The sequence below is a fragment of the Paralichthys olivaceus genome, chromosome 23, assembly GCF_024713975.1.
Source record: "Paralichthys olivaceus isolate ysfri-2021 chromosome 23, ASM2471397v2, whole genome shotgun sequence".
NCBI lineage: Eukaryota > Metazoa > Chordata > Actinopteri > Pleuronectiformes > Paralichthyidae > Paralichthys > Paralichthys olivaceus.
This window is the reverse complement of record NC_091115.1, coordinates 1312849-1329913: the sequence shown is the minus strand read 5'-3', so window position 1 is coordinate 1329913 and position 17065 is coordinate 1312849. Positions and strand designations below refer to the sequence as shown.

At 44.0% G+C, this 17065-nt stretch overlaps 1 protein-coding gene across 1 annotated transcript; it reads left to right on the top strand.

Moving 5' to 3' along the window:
• The first annotated feature begins 12365 nt into the window (after positions 1-12365).
• LOC109643050 (arg8-vasotocin receptor-like) lies at positions 12366-16133 on the top strand. The gene is made up of 2 exons (XM_020108051.2): positions 12366-13479; positions 15698-16133. Exons 1-2 carry the CDS (start codon positions 12510-12512, stop codon positions 15982-15984), a joined length of 1257 nt encoding a protein of 418 aa, XP_019963610.1. The 5' UTR covers positions 12366-12509; the 3' UTR covers positions 15985-16133.
• The last annotated feature ends 932 nt before the right edge of the window (positions 16134-17065 follow it).

Below are 17065 nucleotides of genomic sequence, written 5' to 3'. Positions count from 1 at the left end.
TCTCTTCCAACCAAACCCAAATCCATTATTTCTTTTTGTTTACTTCTTCATTCTCATCTTTAGAGGCCATTTAAAAAAATTAATCGAGCAGCAGCTGAAGAACAGACCCCGCAGCTTCAATCATTTCACATCACATCGTGTGCAGAACTATTTGTTGTGATGTCTCTGCAGTGGAGTAAGGGGGTGGATCGATCGTGGCGCAGCAGACAGTTCTTTTTCTGAAGAGACACAAAGAGACGCTGAGTCAATTATGTTTTTTTGCTGATCTGATTGACGGGAAGATGCCAACACCAACATTCAGCTGAACCAATAAAGAGAGAATTAGAGCCATTAGGAGGACGAGACGCTGAGAGAGCTCATCGTTGTGAATTAAGAATAATGCCAGATTAACTTTGAGCAGTTTTTGTTTGCAGCGTACCCACAGACATCGACCACTGGTTAAAGTCGAAGCTGAAGAAAACCTCAGTTCTGGATATTTATTAATTTATTGCTTCCTTTGTCGGCTTTGTTCTGCCGAATGTGCACATCTGCCACTGACCGTATCCTGTAATTTCTCAGTGTCTGGAACAATGAGCTGAGTGATATTAGTCTGAATGGATGTTTAGACGGAGCTGCGGTATGATTTTAGAAACTCTGTCAGTTCCCAGGGAATTGAACGTTTCTCATGAGCCACAGACACAAGAAACGCTCCATCACGTGCCCTCTGGGTTCAACACGCGTCACTAAATCTCTACACGACCACAGGGAGGAAAACACCACGCGTCACGATCGCGTCTTCCATCTTTAAAACGACTTTCACCTTCTGCACGTGTGTGAACTCGGGCGCGAACCAGGTGGGATCAGCTGACAAAAAAGTGTAGTGAACATGAATCGGAGCGTGACAGACTTATAGTGAAAGGGTGGGAGAGGACTTTGACATATGAAGAACAGGATGTGACCACGTGACCTCCGACCCCCTTCAGCCCAGTGATGTTCCAGATGTAAACATCCCGTGGTACGGTCCCGTTCTAATGCAGTGGTTTCTACATCGTAAGGAAAACAGATCTCACACACACACGTAATAAACACATGCTAAGAGGCTTCAGACGGAGAAACACGGGACGGAATCAGAGACAAGCTGGAGAAATGTGCTGAAAGTGAAAGATATGGATCAACAGCAGTCTGCAAACAAAGCTCCAGGTATTTGAGCATCACAGACTTTACGTTTCCTCGAACCTCATTGATCTCACAGCTTCTGCAGAGCCGGTGATTTACAGGTGTCGAAGAAAGTCAGTGGTAAATCATGTCGTGGCCGTGGATGGATTATACTGGACGGGCCCCAGCTCAGGGGCCCCCTGACCTCCAGGGCCATGGAGCTTCTCTATCAGAAGACAAGGCAACAGAGAGATATAATGGAAAACACACAACACCACCACAAAGAGGCAGAAATGACCGGAGAGATGCAAAACTACAAAGATAAGATTCTAAACGACCACGGAGAGACGCAGAATTACCATAAAGAGATAAAACGACTAATAAGAGACACACGAGGACGACAAAGAGACTAAAAATAACAACGTTGAGACACAAAACTACCACATGAGACTGCAAAACAACTGTAGAGAAAACAAACATCATGAAAACAGATGAAAAAGGAGAAAATAGAGCTGCAACAACGAAGATGCAGAAAAAGAGCAGAGACAGAAAAAGTCCACAAAAGAAAAAAAACCCACCATCAAGTGATAAGTGATTTAAAATGACCGTAAAGAGGTTTTCATTTGTTCCTGAATGCTGTTCCACCAATAATTAAAACCTTGGCTTGATGTGGGGAACAGTCTGTGTCTCTGTTTATTAACTGTGTGTTTTTTCAGTAGTGCTCCTCGATATGTTGTGTTCAGGCGTCGCTGCTATAAAACAGTTTTAAAGAAGTCAATTATCTCTGAAAACACAGGCTCCTCTCTGCTTTAGGAGAAATAATGTGATTAGGTTTGTTGAGGGGAACTGAAATTACAAGCTGGAGCGGTTAAAGTTCTGGCGGTTAACGTGCAGCACATTGTTTTTATCCATCCATCTGTTTACCTGCAGTCTGGAGCCTGGCATGGATTTTTTTTTTCAAAAGTTTCCTCCATCACTGTGATAAACTATAGGATGTGTGACCGTGCCTCCTCCTCTCGCTGCCGCACTTGTTGAAAATTCAATAAACAGCCCGTCTCCCACATTCCAGTATTCCCTCTGCAGGGATTACACGGAGGGCAGCTCGGGCATGTGAGTGTGAAATCTCCGAGAGACCGAACCACAGCCCCGGCCGCTCTCACAGGTTTCCAGGTCAGGTTTAGAGAAGTCAGGTCACTTCAGGAACAAAATAAACATTCTCTCTGTGATAATACACATCTGACAGACTGATTAAAATTCCTGCTGTGCATGTGCAGCGGCAGCTTGTGGTTCTTCAGCAGAATATCTTAACAACGATAACCATGAAATTTGGTGCAGACGTTCGAGCTCCCCTCGGGATTAACCGCGGTGACTCTTGGTTAAACCTCTGACTGTTTCCTCCAGCGCCACCATCAGGTGGAACGTTTCAATACGCGACCTGACACCTGACCTTTTAAACTCAGTGGAGAATTACAGGATATCTTCTGAAACAGAGGTGGACGAGCCAGAAACCCTCCTCGAACACAAACACATGATATCATTCAGTCCAACCTACAACTATAAACAACTATAAACTTAACGGGCCCCGAACCAAACTCTTCTACATGTTCTTGGCTCCCTCCGTTTTTTTATACAAGAGTCCAACCTCACACTTTCTGTGGGAGGAAAAATCAACTTTGAAATATGAGGGTGAAGCTGTGGAGGCTGTAGGGATTTAATTTACAGGAGGGTCAGTGAGTTCAAATGAAAAAATTAATTATGTCTGAGGAGCTGATGTGAGTAATCTGTCAGGCCGGCCCAGACAGGATTAAAATCACTGAGCAGGTTATGTTAAACATCAGGTGGAAGACAAGCTGGCAGGAAGCATATGATTCATAATGCAGATAACACAAGTATGTCCAAAATAACAACATCACTTCAGCTGCTCCTCTTTAACCTGCCGTTACGGAAGCGTTTGACTCTCACGTCTCCTTCACGAGGACGTTCAGAAGCTCTCTTCTCGCTTCACGCAGACAAAACACGTCTCCCTCGCTCGGTGCCCTCTCTCCTCATCTCCTGCCCCTTCAAATATAACTGTCCCTGTGTTAATTAACTCCACGGCTTGTCCTCCACACCTGCATTCATTTGATTTAAATAGCATTTTCCGTGTCTAAATGAGACAGGGACAGACTGAGACGAGGACACACGCGCACACGCACACACACTGCTTCCATGTGTGAAGGCAAATGTCCGATAAATAAACTGTAACTGACATTTTCACCAGCCTGTCGTGGTTTAAATCATAGACTGTAAATACAGTTCACAAAAGTGAAGCCAAAATAACCGGCTGACGACACCACGGAACACGTTTCCTTGGCGTGCGTGCTTCTTAATAGGTCCGATCACTTTCATCAGACGTTGGACTGAACTGTTGAAAAAAACTTTCTGTCCGTCTTCGTCTCCATCAAGTGAAGCCATTAAGTGGATTAGTGCTTGGCAGCGACGGGAGCAGATGAGTTTGGACAGATTTTCACAGTGGAACAGCTGATCGGGCTAACTCCCTATCATCCCGTCTGCGTAGGCCAGCTGCACACACAGTATAATGTACGTTCATGTCCGACAGTCAAACACAGCACAGGGCCGAGCCCAGACACACAACCGGAGCTCCGACTGTATATGTGAACACACACACAGTCACGTTACAACCTCGCAGCTGCTGGTGTGAATTAAAGTTGTGTAAATGTATCCCTCCGTGTCTTCCAGAGATAACACACATCCCAGCTGTGAGTGAATTAACTCGGTCTGCTGCTCGTGAAAATAAAGAGCGGGCAAAAATATACAGATGAAGTTGGATATGTAGATGTAATATGTGGAGTATTATACAGAGAACCACATACTACTACTAATAATACTACAGTACAGAAGTGCTCAGTGCTACCAGCTGTATTATACACGTGATTCAAAACCAGAGGAACATCTGGAGCGAGAGTTTATTCATAAAATGAAACGAGTCATATTGTGAAAATTGGTCATCACTTGAGTTTTGTGATTCTTATAAATTCAGAGATGTTAAATAAAAGGGTTGGGGTTAGAAAATAACATGAGCTGAACTCTACCACTGCTCCAGTTTCTCTGTAAGAAGACGTGAACTATAGAAATAAAATGGATTTGCTGGCAGCTTTTGTTGGTGATTGTAAGATTGTATTGGGAAAGTTTTTCTAACAATTGTGTTTAAAAGTTCTTTATCTGCAGTTGATATTGTTCTTGAAACAATATCAACTGTTTTTACTTATACAGAAATATTATTCTGAGATTGGTCATTAAACTAATCCTCAGCTAAAGAAATGCTCCAACCTTATCCTGAATGTTTTTCAGAGGGCTCAGTCTGAACCATCGTGTTTCTGTCTTTGTTCAGGGTCAAACCTTGAGAGTGAGGACGTGTTTTCAGACTCTTTCCATTTATCACTTGCTGCTTAAAAGGATGAAATATCTCAAGGTAAAGTGATTGAAATGTTTGGGGCTGAGCAGATTCCAAACCAAACAGGTAATTCAATTGAATGATGTGGAGACTCATTCAGTGTTTTGCAGCACATTGACTGTTTCTCCACTTTAATTAAAAAGCTGTCAGACTCAGATAAAACTGTCAAACCTCATTTCTCTCTCGTCAGCCGCCGACTACCCTCAGGTTTGTGTACAAACCCGATGGGCAATAGAAATATCTGTCTGATTATTGAGGGTAAAATTATTTCCTAAAGGAATTTAAGAAAATGTGTCAAAGTGGTTCGGTGGCGTCACGTTGCTCAGAGCGTGTTTTTTTTTAAATTGTATTTCTTGTGTACGTCGCCTGCATTGCATTGATAGCTAGCACGACACGTTAGCAGGAGAGCTGCATGATTTGTGATTGTTGTTATGAAGTCAAGTTTTAACGCAACGCATACGTGCAAGTCCTGCGTCACCGGCCCACACAGTCCAGGACTTCTTCCTGTCATCTATAAACAAAGCAACGCTCGACTCACAAAATCGTGTGTGTGTGTGTGTGTGTGTGTGTGTGTGTGTGTGTGTGTGTGCTGTTTCCAAAACATCACGAGGGCATGGAGTGAAGCTACACACAGGAGGTGTCTGAGATCTTTACAGTGTTGCAGCAACACACGGAGCTGAACTGAAATCTGTCAGGAACAGTTTATTTTAACGTAAAGATAAATTCTGTCACAGGTTTAAAAATTCCAAACCTCCGATGGGAGTGATGAAAAAATAAATAAAAAAGGCAACAGAACAAAACATCGATATCTATTTTGATCAGCTGTGTTCTCAGACTAAAACATAAACCTGGAGTCTCTCTCTCTTTCAAGCATTTTTAAAACGGCAGGAAACGTTAAATCAGCTTCACTCTGATGCATCTGAGGTGTTAATTAAAAAGGTTTGTGCTCAGAGTTAATGGACGACAGAAGAAACAACAGACGAGACCAGAAAGTCAAAGACGTGTGATGAATTCAATATCGTCAATGCAAAGAGGACGAGCATGAGATCCAGCTGCTCCGTGACTCAGAGCGTCGTACGTACGGCACAGGAAGTGTCGAGGCAGGTGAACTAAAGACTTTACGCAATCATTCATTCGCAGATGTACTGTGCGTCCATGGAGTTTACACCGTGTGCAGGCAGTGACCCGACACAGCAGCTGAGCTCAGGATTTGTGTTTGCATCCCTTTCTGTTTACTCAGCGTCCCCGCCGACTCATTTGTCACCCTTGACCCCTCACATACATTGAGAGCGCGGCTGGTCTCCAGCGTCTGCTACGGCCATTAACCATCTACCCGCCGGATGTCTCTGGACTCCACTCGCATCTGTTTCTTATCCTCCATCACCTGTGCTTCCCCACCCACCGGTTCCCAGTTATCTCATCAGCCAGTCCAGTATTTAAACAATACTGTCAGCAGCTACTCATCGGTTCGTCTATTTTGTTCCCTCGTGTGCCGACTAACCCGTTGTGTTACCTGCCTCTCAGCTTGTTATCGTTTATCAGGTGTGTGTGCGTGTGTGTGTGTGTGTGTGTGTGTGTGTGTGTGTGTGCTCCTTCTAGCCTTCTTTTATCTTATTTGTTCCAACTTTAACTTTAATCCATCTCAATATGTTTTATTCTGTATCTGCACATTCAGAGGTGGAAGAAGTAAAAAATAAACTCGGACTAAATAATGAGGAGTAAAAGGTCTTCATTGTTTCTCCCTGTCGCTGATTTTAATATCTATGATTCTATTAGAGCAGCATTTTCTTTTTTCTTTTTTAATATCTGTATCGGTACCTCTATAGTTTTCTTGTTATTATTTCACGTTCAATAAAACGTTTCAGGTGAACGTCCACGGCTCCATCGACTATTGATATTCAGGTTTGGTTTATTCTCAGCTGAGTGAGGTTTCATTTTTCTCTTGGTGCTCATATAAAAAATGTGTTCTCTGCTTTCTACCTGCAATTTGCTCTGCGATGAAAAAAACCCCACCACCAGCAGTATTATCAGGGGAAGTAACCATGGAAACTTCCTTAGAAATCAATGTGACTGCAAACACGAATGTAATGTTTGAAAAAAGTGAAACAGGAGCTTCTGTAGCTTCTGTATTGAAACTGAAACTTTAATGATTTAATGTGGTGCAGTTGAAATAAAGGAAAAAGAAAAACCTGATACTTCTGATACATGAACATAAATATAAATGTCTCGACCAAACTTATATAAGATCATTTTTCAGCCTAATAATAAACATACAGGGGAAATAATCCAGATTGTAAACTGCTTCAGCATATACATATCTGTGAATGATTACAATATTAGTACAGAATGGAAAATCCGATTACCCAGGAAGTATTTGTGCGAAATAAGGTGCTGAAAATATTCCTTATTATTGTAAAATAAACATTTTTATCCCTTTTTTCAACGGAAATTTAAAAAATTAATCGTTCTGTACTTTTATTGATAATTAACTAATATCAAAGGTTTAAAACAGATCCATAGATTTAAAAAAACAACCACCAAAGCACAAAATGAGCTTTTAAAAGTTTCCCTGTGATTGCGACGGCTTTGAAGACATTTAATCTACTTTAAGAAAAGGACGTCAGGTCTGTAAATAGACTTTTCTACGGCCTCAGCTCCCACACATACAGAAATAATATCTGCTGCAGCAGATTGACACCAAATATAGGCCTGGAAGTTTCTGTGGCTGAACCCTCTCAAGCCCAGAGACGCTAATTGTTTTGACAGTCGTCTTTTCTCACCGAGGGATTTGTTTCTCCACCAAGAGACAAGAACCCGGAGACAAGTCCTGCACGTTCGGAGTAGGAAACCATTCTGACGTTTCTGACATTCTAATGTTTTGTGCTACACTTAATTGACAGCAGTTATTTCTTGCTCAGCTCTGTGACACTAATTTTAAGCTATTTAACCAGATTCCTTATTTTTAAAAAAGCAACAACAATAGGAAAAGAATTTAGAGACTGCGTTCACGTTGTTTTCATATCGTCACTTTATCGCCCATTAGAACTATTATCTTTCTCACAGGCTAACAAGCTCCAAGTCTTCTGTCCGACTCGGGAGTGACTGAATGTGACGAGCTCCAACAACAAGTGATTAAAGTGTCACGAGAGAAGAAACGTTTGTTTTCTGTTTTGCTGGCGCTGCTTTAACTTATGTTCAGTTTTCGAGTCCATCACTGGCGTCTCAGGTCATTTCTGTTTATTTCCTCGTTCTCTGCGCCCTCTAGCTTCTTATTTTGCCCCAAGGACCGTTACTGATTTAGTTCAGAATTACAGCAGCACCCAAACTGGACCCAGGGAGATAATATAGAAGCCCAGCACTGTTTGGGATCATGCAGCTAATAGTGGAATCTAAACTCAGAGGGCCAATAAGGGGAATTTATTTAGTCCCGCTGGAGGGAAAATGGTCCTGATGAGGCTGTAGATCAATAACAATGATCCACCTGGAGCAGATGCTGATACTTCTGACTGAGGGAAACCCTCGTAATCCATTTTAGAACCAAACCTCTGCACCTAATGGAGATTAAGTTCAGCATTAGCCGCAGACATCTGTGATCGTACGAACATGACTCAGCTTCAGCAAAACGTTGACGTAGGGTGGACAAGTTGATCTGTTGTAATAATTCAGAAATGGTCTGAATGTTAAATATCAGCAGCAGGTCTGAGCTGCTGTTTGTTAACAACACACCAATAATCAGATGAAACCATAGACAGTAAATAAAGAGGGACGATATGACAGCTTCTAAAAGTGAAATCCTCTGGATCCTGTCTATGGATAAAACACACAATTAACAATGTTTAAGATGAAATTGACAATTGTGATAATCGTTTTGTGAAGATCTGACCTCGTGATAATTAGAAGAAGTCATTGGAAATACACAATAATGTTCACAACAGAATATTTGGTGATTATTTGATGGAGTGTCTCGTGTTTTCGTTCTTTTTATGACAGAATAAAATATTTTCTCGAGCGTCAGTGACAGAGAACTTAAGAAAACAGAAAGCGAGCGGTGGTTTGTGATTAAGCAGCCGTATCTAACATGTGTCTGTCCCGAGTGGGACCAGTACCTGAGTCTTATCACACACTGTGAGCACCAGCCTGGGTTATGTATCACTATTACGTGAGTCTGACAGGTTTCATAATCACACTGTAATAAATCTAGATCTCCTGACAGCCTCTGACTATTACTCGCCATTTGTTAACCGCAGCATTATGTAATGGTCTGCATCAGCAGCCGGCTCTGCCGCTGCACAAACAGCTTGACATGAAGAACATGTCGGCCTCTGTGACTTCCAAATCCCTCTCTCTCTGCTCGGGCTGCTTGCATATAGATTGAACATTAAGATACTAAGTCGAAGCCTTGTAAGGCAGCGAGTGCTACAATGATGGTGCTTCACTCCAGTGTCAGAGGATGAAATTCTGCCACAGAGGAGGAGGAGGAGGAGGAGAGGTCTCGTGAAAATGCGACAAACATTCCAGTTCTCACACTCACTGGGAAGTGGTGCCGACAGTCATAGCGTTCCACTTTTATTAGTAGTATTCAAGATATTAAAACACGTCATGAACAATTGAAGAAAATTAAAGAAGAATTGTTGAAATCAGGGAGTTGAAGTTCAGGGGATTTTAAATGAATCCCTGGAAAAGTCCGATATTTTATTGAAAGAACATTAAAAACAATCTTGTAGGTAATACGTTCAATATATTCACAGAATTAGAATTATATTTTCTCTTTGAAATAAGCGTACATTAAATGATATTGAGAATGAATGCAAACTTTTAGATGTGGCCATGGATTCAGTGGGTTGTGATGTTTCACAGACCAACAGACCAACAGACCAACAGACCATCAGACCAACAGACGAGTTCTGGGTCTGGATCAAACTGAACCATGGTTTGGTTCTTTTGCAGAGTTCTTGGTTCCTGCAGTCTTCACCTCCGACCATATGATGAATATAATAGAATGAAGTCGATTTGTAAAGCACCAAATCATAACATACATTATCTCAATGCAAACTTCTTTTGTGCCTTAATTACAATGTGAAACCAAAAGTAACGGATCAGATGAAACGACGACACAAACACGTGAAGCTCGGTTCAGACTCTCCGATCAGAAAACGTCCTGACTGGATTGATGGATGTTTATTTGCAGTGGATGCTGGAGATAATGATATTCTCAGAAAGGGAAGGTCACACTGAATCTAAAAATAAGGGCATCACGTCTGTGTGTTCGGATTTGACAGAGTTACGAGACAGATTGCAGCGACCTGGTGCTCTGGGTTCTGCTTTTAAATGCCCCCATGAGCCGAGCATCTCTGCCGGTGCTGCGACTGTTGATCGTGTTGATAAGACGGGAAACTACAAAAACTACCTTCCTGTTATTTTCACAACCCCTGCTCTCTCTCTCTCTACCTCACTCTCTCACTCTCTCTCTCTCCTCTGAGCCCCGGACAGTCTGAAAACAAAGCCGAACCTGAATGTGCAACTTTAGTTTTACAAGTTTAGGAAACCGGGGACTGCAGAGGGGAACAAAGACTGTTTTCTTAGCTCGGAGACGCAATTCACACGTGGTTAACAGGACAGGCCGAGGAAAGGAATTAATCATTCATGTGCTGCCCAATAATAACAAAAGGCGAAGACGGAAGTTTTCCCAGGGGGCGCTGGAGAGTTAAAGCGGAGGCAAAGAGACGACGCGAGTAGAATAAGCGACAAAAATCTCTGTGACATGAACTCCACGGGGATATGACGTCCTCTGACATCACTAATACTCAAACTATAAATATGCTTTAAAATCATAGAAGAAAAAAAGAAGAGTTTTGAAGAGTTTGTCGTTATTACAGTAATTCAATGTGTTGGCTCCTAAAGAGGCGTCCACACTGTACATTGTTCACCACATTAGGAGAAACGTCTTCAGACAATTCAGAGATCCACTTTAAATTGCTTGCTCTGTAAAGGAGGAGGATGAACCACAAACATGCTCCAGAAAGGGACGGATGTCTTCCTCGTCCTCTGGAGACATGGATCCAGGCTGAATGGAGCTTTACTGTCAGAACTGTGAATGGTTTCTGTGCCTCATTGTTAATTCAGACTCCATTCACAAGAACACAGCAGCTCGATCATTTAAAGTGATTAACCCTTTGTGGGGATTTGTCTGAGAGAAGCTTCGCGTCTCGACGAGGCAGCTGATTGTTTTCTCGTCCGTGGCTGAGAAAACAAACGCTGTCCCTGAGGTCATTGGGTTATCGCCACGCAAACACACTGATGCAGCACAGACTTGCTTACACACACGTCAGGGTCAGACTCAGCACAAGGTTAAATTCGTATTCTAGGTATAAATCATCAGGTGGCAATAAAGAATTTGTCCCAATTTAAACTATGAGGTATTTTGTGGTTCCAGTCAAACATGAGGATCTTTGTCTTTTTTTCGACTCTTGGTCGTAGAAAATGGGACGTTAAGAGACGACAGCTGGAGCTCTCCTGACGGTGGACGAAGCTACGCTGTGTAATTACAATTCAGCTTTTAGTAAATGTCACGACGCCTGCGAGGAATGGAAAGAACAGTTCCACTGCACAGGGCTTTTTTAGTTTTTTCGCCGACATCGATGACATTTGCAGGAAGACACAGTCCACGTTCAAACTCCGCTTTACGTCTCTAGAGCAGGTGGAGAGATTTTCTGAATGTGAGTGTTGTAGTAATGTGACACAGGAATGAGAATGCTTTCTTTTGTCTCTCCACACTGGGGACACCCAGTAGACAGCTTCTAGGTTGTCTGTCCCGTTCTTGTGAACACGATATCTCAAGAAGGCCTCGAAAGAATATCTTCAAATCTGTCACCAACTTTCCCCTGGTCAAAGGTCAAGGTCACAGTGACCTCACAAAACGCTTCAACCTTGTGAACGGACTGTCTAGAGAAAACCTCGAGAGAACCCTTTATTCTTCTATTAAGTACAAGTGGTCACTTAGACTAGTGTTTAAAGGTCAGAGGTCAAAGTGGCCGTGAACATAACCTCTCAAGTCGGTCTCAAGGGGATTTTACTTTTGATCAGTCGGGCTCAAAGATGAACAGATTGGATTTCAGAGGCCGAAGATCAGAGTGACGGTTGAACTCATTTGTGTAAACAAACCGCAATGGATCGCTGAAGGCTTCTAACTACTGTGCATCAGTTCCACTGTGAACAATATTAATCAGTGATCTGTGAAGAGGCACAAAACACAAAGGGCAGATTCACTTAAAAAGAATGCAGGGGGCTCCAGAGGGGCCCCACATGTAACCCTGTGGGTACTTGGCTGACAAAAGTCATGTCACAGATCATTAAAATTAAATCTCATTACTGCCTGACATTCATTAGTACAAACAAAGTCCCACTGAGACTGATGGGGAAGTCAAGAACTAAATTACACGGATCATCCTGGAGGGAGAGTTTGTTACCAAAATCTTTTACATCCACGAAAAATATCAAAAATAAAATCAAGGATTTATTGATTTTCATACATGCAGGGGATCCAGAGCCTCCTCCCAGCAGGCTCCACTTTATTGTTAATGGTTTGGATGGTGGGAGGGAAGTGTGTGTGTGTGTGTGTGTGTGTAGGGGAGGGGGCTGGTCTTGTTCTGGTCGCGGGGAGCAGGAGCTTAAAAGCGGCAGGAGCAGCAGCAGAGGATCCAAACCTGGAGACTCTGCGCGCCACAGGTGGAGAACTCATTGATTTGAATCTTTCTTCATCATCACTTTTGCTGGTTCACTGTTGGAGCGTCCCCCCCCCCCGGTGCTCACCCTGCGCATGTTGGAGTAACCGAGGAGTTTAACAGCCACAGTCTCCGGTGGTGACGGTTACGCACGGGAGGGCAGCCCATCTCCGTGCGCCCGGAGGGAACCCCCGGTCACCATGCTCTTCCCCGCGGAGAGCTCCTGCAACATCACGGGAGGAAACTGCACCCGAGGCTTCAACCTAACGCAGCAGCTGGACACCGGTGCCACCGCAGCTGCCGGGAACCTCAGCGGGAAGAGGAACGCCACTGACCCGTTCGGACGGAACGAGGAGGTGGCCAAGATCGAGATCACCGTCCTGATCCTGTCGTTCATCGCCGCGGTGGTGGGGAACCTGAGCGTCCTGCTGGCCATGTACAGGACCCGGAGGAAACCGTCGCGCATGCACCTGTTCATGAAGCACCTGAGCCTGGCGGACCTGGTGGTGGCGTTCTTCCAGGTGCTGCCGCAGCTCTGCTGGGAGATCACCTTCCGCTTCTACGGCCCCGACTTTCTGTGCCGCATCGTGAAGCACCTGCAGGTGCTGGGCATGTTCGCCTCCACCTACATGATGGTGATGATGACCCTGGACCGCTACATCGCCATCTGCCACCCGCTGCAGACGCTCCAGAAGCCCACGCAGCGCGCGTACCTCATGATCGGCTCCACCTGGGCGTGCAGCCTGGTGCTCAGCAGCCCGCAGTACTTCGTCTTCTCCCTGAGCGAGGTGCACCCCGGCTCGGCCGTCTACGACTGCTGGGGTCACTTCATACAGCCGTGGGGTGCGCGCGCCTACATCACCTGGATCACAGCCGGGATCTTCCTCGTGCCAGTGGTCGTGCTCGTGCTCTGCTACGGATTCATCTGCCGCACGATCTGGCAGAACCTGAAGTACAAGACCCGCAGGAAGAGCGTGGGTGCGGTGGCGGAGGCCACGAAGAACGGGATCCTGGGCCGGAGCTCGGTCAGCAGCGTCAGCACCATCTCCCGTGCCAAATTACGCACGGTGAAGATGACTTTCGTGATCGTGGTGGCCTACGTGGTGTGCTGGGCGCCTTTCTTCACCGTGCAGATGTGGTCAGTGTGGGATCAGACCTTCTCCTGGGACGGTGAGTTTCCGTTCATCTCTCAGTGTGGATCATTCACTGAGGCCATGAGACTCTTTGTGCTGCAGCCAGTTACGCACAGACACTGAAACATGAAGCATCAAACTTTTTTTTTGAAAAACATGTGAAACCTCTGAGCTGTCAAATTTAAATTCACCCTCCAGTTGTTTCATTTGATTCTGGAGGAAATTATCCAGTTAGAGAAAATTTATTTTTCTATTGCAACCGAGGGAAGATGTTGGTCTTTTAATTTACCTGCAGGTGAAAATCTTTAGAAAGTAAAAGACGATGTCACTCCAATCAGGAGGGAAACATAATCATGACACTTTGGCCCAGACTGAAATGTTTCATGGTCCCCAGAGGATGAATCCGATCCTCTGACTTTTCCCCCACAGAGCCACAGACATTCCATTCCATGTGTATTTCTGTATTAAAAAGCCTTATATTGTATTTTTGAGCAGTCAGCATTTCACTGACAACCTTTTGTAAAGTTTACACATGAACCTTTAATCACTCACATCATTTTAATTAGCTCATCCATCTGTTTTACATCCTTGCTTGTGTTAAATAGTTAATTCCCTCTGCAGAGGAGGTTGAGTCTCTTTGTTAGTTAGCAGGATTATGTAAAAACAACTGGATAAATTTCCACAAAACTTGGTGGAAAAATGAGTCGGGGAAGAGTTCTTTATAATATTGGTGTGGAGCTCATCGGTCATTCTCTCTGTGCATCCTCTGCTGCTTGTGTTAAATCAATAATTAACAATATTATTCAGATTTATTGGTATAAACCTCCGGGAACTAAAGATAAATATGGTAATAAATTCTGCACTTATTGCATGAAACAGATAAATTAAATTTGCACTGTATTTGTCATCAAAATGTATTGAATTTCACCCCAACCGTATTTAATTTAATTGAACCCTGCAGCTAACATTTATTAATTAGCATCATTCATGAGTTAAGTGGCTCATGGGGACGTCTGACTATAGCATTTCTACTTTTTCAAAGTTAATTAGTCAAAAAGCAGGTGCAGAATAATCATCGTGCCAACTAAGAATGTGTCATCGCAATCCGAGTTCCTTAAAATTCCTCTTTGGAAACGGAAGTGGAAATATTTCATCTTCATCAGTCACAGAATTCATCTCATCTGGCTCAGGTAGAGGTGCAGCCAGTGGAGTGTGAGTCTCATAAGATGGAGGTGAGGATACAGGTTTGACTTTGAGGCCTCAACGTGTGGAAATTGAAAAACCGGCCTCAGTCAGCCAGAGGAATTTCATTATAGCGATCAAAGCCTCGGTCTCAACAGTGCTGCTTTCAGAGGTGTTCCTGAACCGAGGTGATTTCAGAGGAACACAGAGTCTCGTCCTAACGTGAAAATGAAAAAACTGGATCACCAGGAGCTTCAATCCAGAAACTGAACAGCACAGGTCACAAAGGTTTTTACTGTGCGTGCTGAGAAATCCAAATGAAACCGGTTTCTCACAGTGGATTCCTGATCGTTGACCCACACAACTTTAAATGCACAAACTTAACCAAACAAAAGTTTAAATATAAAGTTGAATTAGTTCAAGGGTCTAAATTCCCACCTACATAAAGTAGTGCTCAATGACAGTTGTTTCCACAGCTGGAAAACCAATCACAGCCCCATCACTCGCTCCACCACCAGTGACTGCTCGACACTGGGCTCACAGATCGTTTAGGCTCGTCCACTGAAGAGCCGGAGTCGAGGCTGAGCCTTCCCCCAAATCAGCTGCTGCAATAAACGATAAACGCCTCATTAAAATTCTAATTCAAATCTCATTTCCTGTCGTCGCTATATTTAAATGCATGTGAGTGGCTCAGAATCGCTGCCGGACTGTGACGGGTGCATGTGACAACTGCTCTCTGTTGTTAAAGGCTCCTTGAGCTGCTTTCAGGTGTTGAAGAGCCTGAGCAGTGATTACTGATCTGCAATCAGTTTAACAGCCTCTTCTCTCTGTTATCAACTCCCTGCAGAGTGATGTGTTCATAGTAATAGTAGTTTCCAACCACAGGAGTTAAACTTTAAAATCTGAAACCACTGATGACACGAGAGGCTCAAACTGGAGCTGAGACTAAAAGTTTAAAAAGGCCGTTCAGCGACTCAGAGCTTCAGTGACTCTCTCCAGAGTAAACACCTCAGAGGAGCTGCTGACGTCTCCACGTGTGCATCATAAATCTGAGTCTTTGTGTTTCCCTGCAGACTCTGAGAACACCATCGTGACGCTGTCCGCCCTGCTGGCCAGCCTCAACAGCTGCTGCAACCCCTGGATCTACATGATCTTCAGCGGACACCTCCTCTCGGACTTCGCCGGCAGCCTGCCATGCTGTCGTCGGCTGAGGAACAAGTTCAGCCACCAGGATTCGGACAGCAGCAGCCGCCGGACCACGCTGCTGTCCCGCCTGCAGGGCCCGCGCCTTTCAGAGCCGTTCAGAGACTTAAATTCCAACCCTGGAAAACACTGTCCACAGGTCTCGTCCACATCCTGACCACCGACAAACGCCACTCATGGTCACATTCTCACTCTGCCACATCGGGGCTTTTTGGAGATTTAAACAACTCCAGTCACTTTAACTTAAGCTACTTACACTGTTCTAGTCTGTGCTCGTTGTTGTGATTGTGTCCGATATATGAAATATGGCTGAATGTGACCATCTGTCCACACTCAGACGCGAGAGGAAACTACTGGCGTTCATACGTCAACACGCGTCTTAATGGAGTCGTTTCCTGTTGAATTTGAGATTAAAGTGGAGACAGACTGATCAGCTGTTAGACCAGAGGTCGACTTCAAACCGGACTATAAACGTGAAGCGAGAATAAACTCGGAAAAGCATCAAATGTGACACTGTATAAAATGGAAATCACTGCACCTGGTTGTATTTACTTGGAGATCTGGTTTGGTTTTTAATGTTTACAAGCTTATTTTTTAAGAGATTTAAAGGATCACACTGGTGTTTCTCCACATTTTGATTATTATTTTCAAAAGACCAAAACCAACAATGTTCACCCTTTCACAGCATCCTCCTGAAATCACGATGATCTATGCCCAACATGACTCAAATGAAAACTGCATCTCTACATTACAGGAAACGTCTTCTTGAAAAGAGCAAATTACTGATTTTTTTGGCGTCTCGTCTTCAGCAGAAACGAGTTATGGACACATATCTGACATACGATCAGTTTCTGTGTTTGTATGATGAACTCGTGAGAAAACAGCGACGACACAATAACTCATGTGGAGTTGGTTTCAGGCTGTGGAGCTGCTAAATGCTCCAGTTTGTTCACCTGCTGGATGGTGAGATGAGTTGTCATCACTCGTTATCTACAGGGTCTCTGAGGTTAGAGTGTTTATGTGTCACACGCTCAATCGTTTTATCAGCCGACTGTAAACACCGAGTTGACCCAGACTGGAGAAGTCCATGTTGGTCCCATCAGTCGTCACGAACAAATCAAGTTCAGAATCAGCTCAACAACCTTATAAAGTCACAAAACTTCAGTTCCCACGTCCTCACCCGCAACAATTCCTGCAGCTTTACAGGCTGATGCCTCCAGTTTACTGCTGTACGTGGT

Coding starts and splice junctions, on each gene's coding strand:
- LOC109643050 (XM_020108051.2), top strand. CDS start 12,510: ATGCTCTTCCCCGCGGAGAGCTCCTGCAACATCACGGGAGGAAACTGC. Junction 13,480..15,697: donor TCAGACCTTCTCCTGGGACG/GTGAGTTTCCGT, acceptor GTTTCCCTGCAG/ACTCTGAGAACACCATCGTG.